Genomic DNA, 13,595 nt, shown 5'->3' on the forward strand with positions numbered 1-13,595 from the left:
GGAAATTGATCATGGTTCTTTTTCCACCATTCGAACAATCCTTTGTTGCAGTCTTTTTAATCAATTTTTCTCGTTCGTCCACGTCCAGGGAGATTAGCTACAGTGCCATGGGCTGTAAACATCTTGACAATGTTGCGCACAGTGGAAACAGAAACATTAAGATCTCTGGAGATGGACTTGTAATCTTGAGATTGTCCATGCTTTTCCACAATTATTGCTTCTCAAATCCTCAGACAATTCTGTGTGGCTCTTTCTCTTCTCCATGCTCAGGGTGGCACACAGAGACACACAACAGAAAGGTTTAGTCAATTTTCACCATTTTAACTGGTTGCCGGTGTGATTTCTTTATTGTCAGCACCTGTTAATTGATACAGGTGAGTTTAATTACAAATTACAGGAGCATCACAAACTTAGAATGCAATTATTTCTTACAATTGTGAGAAGGTGCCAATAATTTTGTCCAGTCCATTTTTGGAGTTTTGCGTGGAATGTGTCCGATTTGGCTTTCCCCCCCCCACACTTTTTTGTGTCATATCAATACAAACAAAATAAATAAACATGAGAATGCCTAAACATTTGTAATTGCAACCATTTTCTGGGCAAAGTGGTGCATTATCTGACAGAAATGCAGGGGTGACAATATTTTATATATATATATAGTATTAAAGATGATAAAACTACCATTAGGTTTCAAAACCCAAACCTTTTTCGGTCCCATGCAGTATACACTCATTTCGATTTTTAGTGGTTGAATGATTAGTCGATTTGTGTGGGTGAATAAATCTAACGGTAAGATACTATTGGTACCTTTCAAGAGTGAGGTCTACCTGACCCTTCCATTCAAGGAGCATGGGAGTATTTATTGCTTCCCACAATTTGTTTAGCACTATTAAAAAAAAATAAAAAATAAAAAAAAAAATATATAGAAATAGTAAAATTAGAGGGTTTAAAGGTAACTGAATGTGAAATAGGTTGTTAATATACTAGAAAGTTGTGGACCAAATGGGTTGAATAACCGGACAAGACCACCAGATGGGTAGCATGTTTGCCTTGATTCTTAGCTCCTGGAAATATATGTTTGATTCTGGATGCAGTCAGGTACCATTGCATAACGGAATTCAAATTCATTTAGAATAGAAGAAAATGTGTAGGCCTAATCATTATTAGAGATAGTGATCTGCAGTTCCCTGTGCATCATTATGACCTGGGGGAAATCTCTACTATAGATAGGGTATTCCCACTTTTTTTTTTGGTTTAGACTCCACAAGGTTAAAATGAAAAGAAAGCTTAGAGACCCATTTTTTGCTCAATCATTTTTCTTTTCACATTCAAAGATAGGTCCAAAATGATCAGGCCTTACACTATTTTGAAAGGTTATGTGGCTGCCAATGACCAATTAGGTTCCTTTCTATTACACCTACAATCCTCATTAACCCCAATTACTACTAAATTACAATTAAAATAAAAAATCCAAACGTGATAAGCTTTCCTTTAAATCAAGGGTTATCTTTTTTTCTCGGATCTGGATTTACACTTTATAGAAAATCTAGTTACACTATAATAGACACCATATCTAATAAACTAAAATGAGCAGGGATATACTCTTATAATTAAATGTAGGAAGAGGAAATAATGTTTTTAGTGCAAATAATAGAGAGGCCCATTTTTATTTACATTTACTACTCAAAGTAACCTATAGCAGCCCTCTGTACTTGTTAAATAGACCCTCCCCCCCCCTTACTAATGTATTTATATAATTTACTTCACAATCTCCCCTTAAACTTTTTACTCTTCAGGACCTATGTATATTTATTTGCAATATATCATCATAAACATAAGTGCAAAATACCACTTGCTTTTATTATACAATTGGCCTCTATCTCTTGCATTCATTTGGTGAAATTAAAAATGCCTGTGTTTTGAGTGCTTTATAGCAGCTTTTGCAACAATGTTTGTAACAATGTTATACAGATATTGCTCCAAACATGTGCACACTTTTAAACCTACTTCAATATGCTCTCATTAAAAGAAGCTAAGTTTCAACAAACAATACCAAGCAAAATAGGTACATTTGGTATTAAAGGACATTAAAAGTACATCCTTTAAAGGACCACTCTACGCAGAAGAATGACATAATTAACAAGTACATAATAAAAAGACAATGCAATTGCACTTACTCTGAATTTCAAATAAGCAGTAGATTCCCCCCCCCCCCCCCCCATTTTCTGGCCCCCTGTATCATGTATTCACCCAGGGAGTTAGGAAAACAGCACACCTTTGTCTTTCTTCTTCAATGGGGCACGGAATAAAGAACTTGCCAGGTCCCAAAACAATCCAAAAACAAAGTATATTCCAGCCTCCAGGATGATGAATAACAGGTGAGGGTATATAAAGGCATTTACCTGTGTATGTCCAATTATACATGACTAAGAGCCTGTTCAGGCTTGAAACATTGTATGTTTGTTGCTGAGGACCCTATGTGGAAATAAAGGTTCTTTTAAAGATTTTTGGAGGCTGGAATATACTTTGTTTTTTCCCCTGTATCATGTGAGACATCAGCCAATCACAGACTAGTATAAATATACCCTGTAAGTTTGTGCACACATGCTCAGTAGGATCTTGTTCCCCAGAAAGTGTGAATATAAAAAGTATCTTAAAACTGCATGCTCTATCTGAATAATAAAAGTTTATTTTGACTTGAGTATCCCTTTAAGTTAATTTGCAAAATACTGATCCTTTACTTTCCTCACTATTTTGAACAAGCGCGCTACTAATTCCTATGCATTGTATTTTATGCTTTTGTTTATGACTTTGCTTTACAAGGTGAGTTTAGAAGATACCCTTATAGAATAGACGTAATTCATATATGTGCAGTTTTAAAAGGACATAAAATCCATAATTAAACGCTCATGACTCGGATAGGATTGGCAATATTAAGATACTTTACAATTTACTTCTGTGATCAAATTTACTCTTTTCTCTTGGTATCCTTTGTTGATAAGCATACAGAGTTAGGCTCAGGAGCAGCAATTCTCACTACTGGAGCTAGCTGGTGATAAGTGGCTACACACCCATTCCCCTTGTCATTGACTCGCCTCATGTTTTCAGCTAGCTCCTAGTAGTGGATTAAAGGGTTAGAAATCTTTTTAAAATATTAAGAAAATAAGTCATTATTATAAATATATAAATATATGTTATAAAATCAACCTACTTTTTTACTGAAATAAAGCTTCTAAATATGTTTAATTTAGCTTTTTAATTTGTGTAAAATGAGCATTAACGACCTCCCATAAAAATAGGCAGGGTTTATGTAAAATTATTTCCGTGCCCCATCCAATAGGTTCTGCCCATTACTTTTTAATATTCATAGCCAGGCTGGCTGAAGGTGATTGTTCTAACTTCTATCAAAATAAGAAATCCAATGTCTTGGAACATAAATTATCACAGCCTCCATGCTAGCCCAGCTTCCCCCAGCCCCACCGTCGGCCGTCAAACACCACAGAGATTCACAGAGCTAGCTGGCTCCCCTCAGCAATATTCTCAGCCATCAAACCCACAAAAGTGACTCCGGACTTCATTTAAAAAAAAAAAAAAAATGAATCTCTGAGGTGTTTGACGGCTGACGGTGGGGCTGGGGGAAGCTGGGCTAGCATGGAGGCTGTGATAATTTGTTCCAAAACATTGGACTTCTTATTTTGATAGAAGTTAGAACAATCACCTTCAGCCAGCAGTGAATCTTCAGCGCTGAGCGCGCTCTGGTGTGCCACACCCACCAATGTCTACATCACAATCCAGATGTCCGCCCTGCTTTTTGATGACGTGCCACAGAAGAATAACCTGAGGGGAGCCAAAATGCGCATGCGTTACTCAGAAAATATGTTAAATGCGCATGCGGGCCACCATGATGTTTCTACCTAGGTAGAACATCTTTATAGGGTATGTATAATGAGGAAAAACTGGGTTTGGTGAAATATGGAATTTGTATTAGAAATACCAAGAAAAGGATAGGAAACTTAGGTACTTATTGTAAATATTTATAATACTTAATGATGTTTTAAAAAATATATATATATATATTTTTTGAGTTTACTATCCCTTTAAGGATCTGCTTGTGACTTCAACTCTGTGTTTAACCTTGTTGCATAGTTATATAAATGCAACAGCAATAACGCATTAGATCAGTTTCTTTTTGCATGTTTACGTTCCTTTAAAATAATGGTGCTTACAGCACATTCACACTATTTCATTTCCAGAGTGTCTTTAAATGAATATAATAGAGCTAAAATGAGTTGTGCAATTACACTGAAAGCTGCATATGGCTGATTAAATATAATCCTTATTATAACATTAGGTAGGTTTTGGAGATATTTGTTCGACCCGCAAGAATAGGTGGTATATTGGTGTGAGTTAAAGGGATATGAAACCCAAAAATATTATTTAGTGATTCAGACAGAGCATAACATTTTAAAAAAAGTTTCCAATTTATTTCTGTGATCAAATTTGCTTTGTTCCCATGATATGTGTTGAAGAGTTACCTAGGTAGGCATATTGAGCACAACATCAATAAATAGTGCTGCCATATAGTGTTCTTGCAAATGTATAGCATTCTGGCAAAACTGCTGCCATATAATGCTTCAGAAATGGGCCAGCTCCTAAGCACACGTCCCTGCTTTTCAACAAAAGATACCAAGAGAACGAAGAAAATTTGCAAATAGAAGAAAATTAAAAAGTTGTTTAAATTCACTTGCTCTATCTGTATCATGAAATAAAAAAATGGGTTTTATATCTCTTTAAGTTGATATATTTTGAATATTTGTAATAATTTGGGTGTTTTTTTTTTTATTCTTTGTAATATAGCTGATTTTGCTCATTCTACATTAACTAACATCCCCATCTAGTGGTTGGAATTAGACTTTAATGAACATTTTTTTTTTTTTTTAAATCAGGGGTCAAGTGTTGCCGGCACATACACTACTTAACACTGTGGATGTGGAACTTATTTACGAGGGGAAGAAATATGTTGTTAAGGTAAAACAGATATATATTGTTTGCTTTTGAGAAATACACCATTAATTAACTCTATTAAAAAGTGTTGAAGCAACCAATTACATCCACTGCTTTTCACTAATAGGTTGCTTTTTCAGTAAGCTTTCATCATATTGATTCCGATTTATAGTGTATATATCTTTGCTTTGACATATGGTAGCTTTTTTTTGGGGGGGGGGGGGTAAAAAGGGCAGCTTAAAGGGACACTAAACCCAAAATTCTTATGATCTGCAATCGCAATATCAACGTATTTTCTATTATTTTGTAATTTACATTGCGTTCCAAAGATGTACCATACGTTTGCAATCCAATTTTGAAAAAATAAATATTTCCAAACCCACAGCCGGCTATAATTTCCCATCCTCCAATTAAAACTGATAACCCAGGTTATGATAATGGTGGAGTATTGCCACTATGCGCATGCGCGAACTGCTCAGTCATCATACTCTACGTCAGTCACATCAATACCGAGACTGGCTGTATCGATGTTAGACAGAGCTGATGACTACATTGCATAGAGCAGGTAAGAGCGCTGCGCTGTGAGAATCTCCCTGAAAATAACGAGCATAAATTCAATCATTATTGAAATTAAAATAACAGAGTAGAGGATATGCGCATGCGTAAATGTTTGGATAGCATTACGCATGCGTATGGTGACGTTATAGTAAATTAATTATATGCAAAATATCGCCATCGGATTGGAAATGGATTTCTATAATGCATGCCCCATTTTAGAGGGTTGTCTTGAACGACGTCATAGCCGAAAATGATAAATTAATATTATAATGCTTAGAAACATCGTTTGAGTTTAAAAGTAGGTACTTTATAATAGATGCATCTTTGTTTATTGAAACTTGTGTTCCCGGTGTACATTAAAAAACAAAGTTTTGGAGTCCTTTAAATGTACCAATATTTAGGGCAACATTACATACCTTGTAAATTTGAGTATTTAACCCTTTCACTGCTGGGCCATTTTCACAACCCTGTTCTAGAAATCTTTGTAGTTGTTTGGCCTTCATTGCATTTACACACACATGCACTCATACAGAACATATACATACAAACATACACACAGTGGATATATACACACATACACAACATATACATACACACACATACACAACATATACATACACACACATACACAACATATACATACACACAGTGCATATACACACATACACTCATACAGAACATATACATACACACACACAGTGCATATACACATACTCATACAGAACATATGCATACACACAGTGCATATACACACACATACACTCATACAGAACATATACATACAAACAGTGCATATACAAACACACACACACATACAGAACATATACATAGACACACATACACACAAAACATACACACACAGTGCATATACACACATGCAATAATACAGAACATAAACATACACACAGTGCATATATACACACACACACAGAACATATAGACACACACACACAGTGCATATACACACACATACACTCATACAGGACATATACTTACAAACATACACACAGTGCATATATACACACATACACAACATATACATACATACACACACACACACACAGTGCATAAACACAAACATACACTTAAACAGAACATATACATACATACGTACATACACAAACAGTGCATGTACACACATACACTCATACAGAACATATACATATACAAACATACAGAATATATACATACATACACACATACAGTGCTATATGTACATATACACTCATACAGAACATATACATGTATGCATACAGTACACAGAAATACATATACAGAACATGATATTGTTTATTGTGTCATTGCTGCGTTATGTGCGAAATGAGGCTCTGCCAATGTGTACAACTCTCAGATGACTTACGGGAGTACAGCGCAGCCTTTTTTTTTTGGCGCGTTTTTTCTTTAGGCAGGGGCAGTCCTGCCGGACATTCCATTTGACCGGGTGTGGCTATCTATCTTCCTCTGTTGATCAGTGGCGCGGTTTCTGTAGTCTGGGTCATAGGAGGTGGTGAGTACCCCGGCCTTCAGAGGTTATAAAGGTGGCTATTTATTAAGTGAATCTAGTCCTTAATAACAGCGCAAGCTATGGAGGACTCTGACGCATTAGAGGGCTCACCCTCTTTAACTAGGTCTCATTCCTGTGATTATTGTGAGAAAGTTCTGGTAGATCAGCCTGCTCAACTATGTTCCACATGCCTTAATAAAGTTATGATATCTAAGAGCAAACGGATGTCTAGTACTACTGAGCTGTCCACCTCTGGGGGGTCCCCGTCCCGTGAGGTGCGTTCCCTGCATCCATCTCCTGTTGCACATGCAGCTCTCCAGGGTCCAACCATTACTCCTGCGGGAAAGATTCGTTGGCCGTCGGATTTTGCGGATCAACTGCAAACGGCGGCATCGAAAGTGATCCATGCCTTACCACGTTCTGCTAAGCGCAAGCATAGGGAGTATTATGGCGGCCCGGCCCAGGGGTTGACTACGCCTGTGGAAATATCTGAGGCGTTATACGATGACGAGGCCCACTCCGACTCTTTGGAGGAGGCCCCTTCTGGGTCTGAGTCCGTGTCATCTAAACCTCCGGCTGTGGAGGAGCCTGACTTTAGGTTTAGGATGGAAAATTTGCGCTTTTTGCTGAAACAAGTGTTTGCTACTCTGGAAATTCCTGAACCGAAACTTCCAGAAGAACCTGCGATTCCTAAGCTTGATAAGGTATATGAGGACAGGGTGGTGCCTCAGGCCTTCCCGGTTCCTGTTAAGATAGCTAATATTATTAAGAATGAATGGGAGCGATTAGGTTCTTTCTTTTCCCCTTCTTCTTCCTTTAAGAAACTGTTCCCCATCCCTAAGCTGGATGGTGCTATCTCCACGCTCACAAATCGGACAACTATTCCCCTTGAGGATAATTTGTTGTTTAAGGAGCCCATGGATAAAAACTTGGAAAACATGTTAAGGAAAATGTTTCAACACACAAAGTTTGTTTTTCAGCCGGCAGTGGCTGTACCCGCAGTTGCCAGAGCTACGACATATTGGTGTGAATCCGTGTGAAATGGTCGCGGGGGAGACTTCCATCGACGAGATACAGGATAAGATTAAGGCGCTGAAGATCACCTATTCTTTCATATGTGATGCCAATATGCAAATTATTCGCCTGAACGCTAAGGTGTTAGGTTTTTCCGTTTTAGCTCGCAGGGCTCTGTGGCTAAAGTCTTGGTCGGCGGACATGACCTCTAAGTCGAGGCTTTTTTGTCCCTGCCTCCATGGTTATGGGAGGCAAGGGAGCTCTCCTACCGCAGGATAAGAAGACTAAGCCTAAAGGATCTACTTTTCGTCGTTTTTGTGCGGACAAGGCCCAGCGCCAGCAGTCCACAGTGAAAGCGGACCAGTCTAAGGGAACTTGGATATCGGCTCATTCTTGGAACAAGTCTAAGCAGAGCAAGAAGCCCACCGAGACAAAATCGGCATGAAGTGGTGTCCCCTGATCGGTCTCCTGACCAAGTAGGGGGCAGATTATCTCTCTTCTCAGAAGCCTGGTTGCAGGACATTCAGGACCCTTGGGTTCTGGATGTTGTCGCCCAGGGTTACAGGATAGGGTTCAGATCCTATCTGCCCAGGGGCAGATTCCTCCTATCAAACCTGTCTTCAAGACTGGAAAAGAAAGAAGCCTTTCTAGAATGTTTCAGAGATCTCTCCTCTCTAGGTGTTATCGTACCAGTACCCCAAGCAGAGAGGGGTCTAGGGTACTATTTAAATCTTTTTGTGGTTCCAAAGAAGGAGGGCACGTTTCGCCCGATTCTGGACCTAAAGTGTTTAAACAAGTTTTTGAGTGTTCCGTCGTTCAAAATGGAAACAATCATATCTATTCTGCCCTTAGTTCAAGAGGAACACTTAGTTCAAGAGGTTCATGACAACCATTGACTTGAAGGACACTTACCTTCATGTGCCAATCCACAGGGACCACTTCAAGTTCCTGAGATTTACGTTTCTGGACCAACACTTCCAGTTTGTGGCCCTTCCTTTTGGTCTGGCGACGGCCCAGAAAGTCTTCACAAAGGTTCTGGGGGCGCTACTTGCGGTGGCCAGAGCCATAAGCATTGCTGTTGCGCCCTATCTGGACGACATCCTAGTCCAGGCGCCGTTGCTCAGTCTCGCAGAGGATCATTTGAGATCTCTTCTTCTTTTGCTCCAATCTCATGGTTGGAAGATCAACTCAGGAAAGAGTTTCCTGGTTCCCAGCAACAGGGTGGAGTTCCTGGGCACGATAATAAACTCCATGTCCATGAAAATATTTCTCACAGACCATTGACGCAGGAAGATTGCGTCCTCTTGTCTTGCCCTTCAGTCCTCCTCAAGCCCCTCGGTGGCTCAGTGTATGGAGGTTATCAGACTCATGGTTTCCAGCATAGACATCATTCCATTCGCCAGGTTTCATCTCAGACCTCTACAATTTTGTTGAGACAGTGGAACGTATTCCCCTCTCTTGGTGGATCTGTCCGGAGCAACTGTCCATGGGGACATCCTTCTTGAGACCTCGTGGGAGATTGTGACCACGGACGCGAGTCTGGCAGGATGGGGAGCTGTTTGGGGTGCCAGGATGGCACAAGGAAAATGGTCCCGGGAGGAGTCTCTCCTTCCGATAAATATTCTGGAACTCCGAGCAATCTACAATGCTCTGAAGGCGTGGCCTCTTCTGGGGTCGTTCAGCTTCATCAGATTCCAGACCAAACACATTACCTCGGTGGCTTACATCAACCATCAGGGGGGTACAAGGAGCTCCCTAGCTATGAGGGAGGTGTCTCGGATCTTGGAGTGGGCAGAGTCCCACATCTGCTCGCTCTCAGCGATTCACATTCCAGGTGTGGACAACTGGGAAGCAGACTTTCTCAGCAGGCAGTCCTTCCATCCGGGAGAATGGTCTCTTCACCCGAAGTGTTTGTGGAGATTTGTCTCAGGTGGGAAACGCAGGAAATAGATCTCATGGCGTCCATATTCAATTGCAAGCTACCCCAATACAGGTCGAGGTTCAGGGATCCGCAGGCGGAGCTAATAGATGCCTTATCGGTGCCTTGGGGGTTCAGCCTAGCTTACATTTTTCCACCGTTACCACTTCTACCTCTTGTAGTGGCACACATCAAACAGGAGCGAGCTTCGGCCATTCTGATTGCTCCAATATGGCTGCGGAGGACGTGGTTTGCGGATCTGGTGGGGATGTCATCCTCTCCGCCGTGGAGGTTACCCTGTCGCAGGGATCTGCTGGAACAGGGCCCCTTTCAACATCAAGATCTTGATTCTCCGAGGCTGACTGGGTGGAGATTGAACGCCTAGTTTTGGCCAAGAGAGGCTTTTCGAAAAGTGTGATTAATACTCTAATTCAGGCAAGGAAGACAGTCACTCATTGCATCTACCATAAGGTGTGGAGGACTTACTTGTCCTGGTGTGAGAAGCATAGATATCCTTGGCATAAGATGAAGGAATCCAGGATTCTGTTCTTTCTCCAAGACGGTTTGGAGAAGGGTCTTGCTGCTAGTTCTTTAAAGGGACAGATTTCTGCATTATCAGTCTTGTCGCTGAGCTCCCTGACATCCAATCTTTTGTTCAGGCTGTGTTTAGAATTAGGCCTGTCTTTAGACAGTCTGCTCCCCCATGGAGCTTAAACTTGATCCTTAAGGTATTGCAGAGGGTTCCGTTTGAGCCTATGCATTCCATTGACATTAAGATTTTGTCCTGGAAAGTTCTCTTCCTGTTGGCCATTGCATCGGCACGCAGAGTGTCTGAACTGGCTGCCTTGCAATGTTTCAGCCATCTTATCTGGTTTTTCATGCGGATAAGGCTGTGCTTCGCATTGGTTTGGGGTTTCTTCCCAAGGTGGTGTCTAACCGTAACATCAGTCGGGAAATAGTGGTTCCTTCTTTGTGTCCTAACTTTTCTTCTTCTAAGGAGAGGTTACTTCATAATCTGGATGTGGTTCGTACCCCGAAGTTCTATCTTCAGGCTACGAAGGATTTCAGACAGTCTACATCTCTTTTTGTGGTGTATTCAGGGAAGCGCAAGGGGCAGAAAGCTTCTTCTACTTCTTTGTCCTTTTGGTTGAGGAGCTTGATTCGCTTGGTCTATGAGACAGCGGGACATAAGCCTCCTCAGAGGATCACGGCTCATTCCACTAGAGCTGTGGCTTCGTCTTGGGCCTTCAAGACTGAGACCTCTATGGAGCAAATTTGTAAGGCGGCTACCTGGTCCTCCTTACACACTTTTTACAAAGTTTTACAAATTTGATGTTTTTGCTTCTGTTGAAGCTGTTTTTGGGAGAAAGGGTTTGCAGACTGTGGTGCCCTCAGATCATTCATTATCCTCTAGAGCTTGTGTATATGTTCCCAACAGTAAGCCGTGGACTCTCCTCCCCTTTAGATGGAAAACATAAATTATGCTTACCTGATAATTTCGTTTCCATCGAGGGGAGGAGAGTTCACGGCTCCCGCTTTTATCTCTGATGGGCGGACCTAAATTTAATTTATCTTCTGGCACCTTTTATATCCTGATATTTCTCCTACTGTTCCTTGTTCCCTCGGCAGAATGACTGGGGGATGAGGGAAGTGGGGGAGGTATTTAAGCCTTTGGCTGGGGTGTCTTTGCCTCCTCCTGGTGGCCAGGTTCTTAATTCCCAACAGTAATGAATTAAGCCGTGGACTCTCCTCCCCTCGATGGAAATGAAATTATCAGGTAAACTTAATTTATGTTTTTTAATGGTGATCAGCTGCATCATAGGTGGGCAATCCTCCCCTTATTTGTATCAACTTTAAAATGAGCGGTCACTTTTCCCTCTAGCCCAAACAGGAGGGGAGATAGGGGCTCCATTAGTGCCCTCTTTCCTTCTGGTGAAACAGCATTTTAAATGCTGCTGCAGGTATTCACCATTTTTGAGATTATTTCCCACTTGCAGGGGCAACTTACCCCATTATTTGAAAGGGCATAGGGGCCGATTTATCAGGCTCACCGGAAACAGAAGTTTTGAAGCAGCAGTCCAAAGACTGCTGCTCGATAACTTGTCCGCCTGCTCTGAGGCCGCGGACAGAAATCAACCCGATCGAATACAATCGGGTTGATTGACACCCCCTGCTAGCGGCCGATTGGCTGCAAATCTGCAGGGGGCGGTATTGCACCAGCAGTTCACAAGAACTGCTGGTACAATGATAAATGCCGACAGCGTATGCTGTCAGAATTTATCGATGTGCAGTGGACATGATACACTACATTGTATCATGTCCGTACGCACATTAATAAATATACCCCACAGTCTCTTCTTTTCATCTGAGGGATCACCTGTTGCTCTAACCCAAACAGGGGGGAGATAGGGGCTTCGGCCGGGGAGGGGACGATTTCCTCCCACGGGGGGGGGGGGCTTCTCCCGGGGCGCGGGTAGGCGCTTTGGGGGCGCCTGCCGGGGGGGATCCGGCCCGGTGCAGGGGGCACCCCACCCGGTGCCCCCGTCTCGCCCCCTCCCGCGCCACTTGTCCCTCTAAGAAGTTGGACACTGACCACCAGGGGTCGTGTAACTAGTTAGCATGGAGGAGTCTCGTTCGTTATCGGAATTAACCAGACAAATCGCTCCACCAGCTAAAAACGGCCATGCACCACCACCCACAGAATCGAGAAAAAGAGCTATTGATCTGTCAATCCTTTCCATGTCTGGGCCGGGTGAGGTTTCCTGTGTTGAGTCAAACTAAGCCGCAGGCTCCACTCCTGGTGGTGCCCTTCCGTCAATTCCTTTAAGTTTCAGCTTTGCAACCATACTCCCCCCGGAACCCAAAGACTTTGGTTTCCCCGGAAGCTGCTCGGCGGGTCATGGTAATAACACTGCTGGATCGCTGGTCGGCATCGTTTATGGTCGAAACTACTACGGTATCTGATCGTCTTCGAACCTCCGACTTTCGTTCTTGATTAATGCAAACATTCTTGGCAAATGCTTTCGCTTTGGTCCGTCTTGTGCCGGTCCAAGAATTTCACCTCTAGCAGTGCAATATGAATTCTCCCGGCCATCCCTCTTAATCATGGCCCCGGTTCCGAAAACCAACAAAATAGAACCGTGGTCCTATTACATTATTCCTAGCTGAAGTATTCAGGTGACCGGCCTGCTTTGAACACTCTAATTTTTTCAAAGTAAACGCTTCTGGCACTCGGTCAATAGCATCGGGGAGGCACCGAGAGGCAGGGGCTGGGACAGGCGGTAGCTCGCCTTGCGGCGGACCGCCAGCTCGATCCCGAGATCCAACTACGATCTTTTTAACTGCAGCAACTTTAATATACTCTATTGGAGCTGGAAATACCGCGGCTGCTGGCACTAGACTTGCCCTCCTATGGATCCTCGTTAAAGGATTTAAAGTGTGCTCATTCCAATAACAGGGCCTCGAAAGACTCCTGTATTGTTATTTTTCGTCACTACCTCCCCGAGTCGGGAGTGGGTACTTTGCGCACCTGCTGCCTTCCTTGGATGTGGTAGCCGTTTCTCAGGCTCCCTCTCTGGAATCGAACCCTGATTTCCC

General features: G+C 42.1%; 1 protein-coding gene across 1 annotated transcript in view; it reads left to right on the plus strand.

The window, feature by feature from the left end:
• The window catches only part of ACACA (acetyl-CoA carboxylase alpha), a 1,007,059-nt gene that overhangs the window by 222,418 nt on the left and 771,046 nt on the right, over nt 1–13,595 (plus strand). Inside the window, exon 16 of the mRNA XM_053706820.1 lies at nt 4,947–5,028. Coding sequence (XP_053562795.1) covers nt 4,947–5,028 — 82 coding nt within the window. The remainder of the gene's footprint in view (nt 1–4,946; nt 5,029–13,595) is intronic.

This window comes from Bombina bombina, chromosome 3 (assembly GCF_027579735.1).
Source record: "Bombina bombina isolate aBomBom1 chromosome 3, aBomBom1.pri, whole genome shotgun sequence".
NCBI classification, from domain to species: Eukaryota; Metazoa; Chordata; class Amphibia; order Anura; family Bombinatoridae; genus Bombina; species Bombina bombina.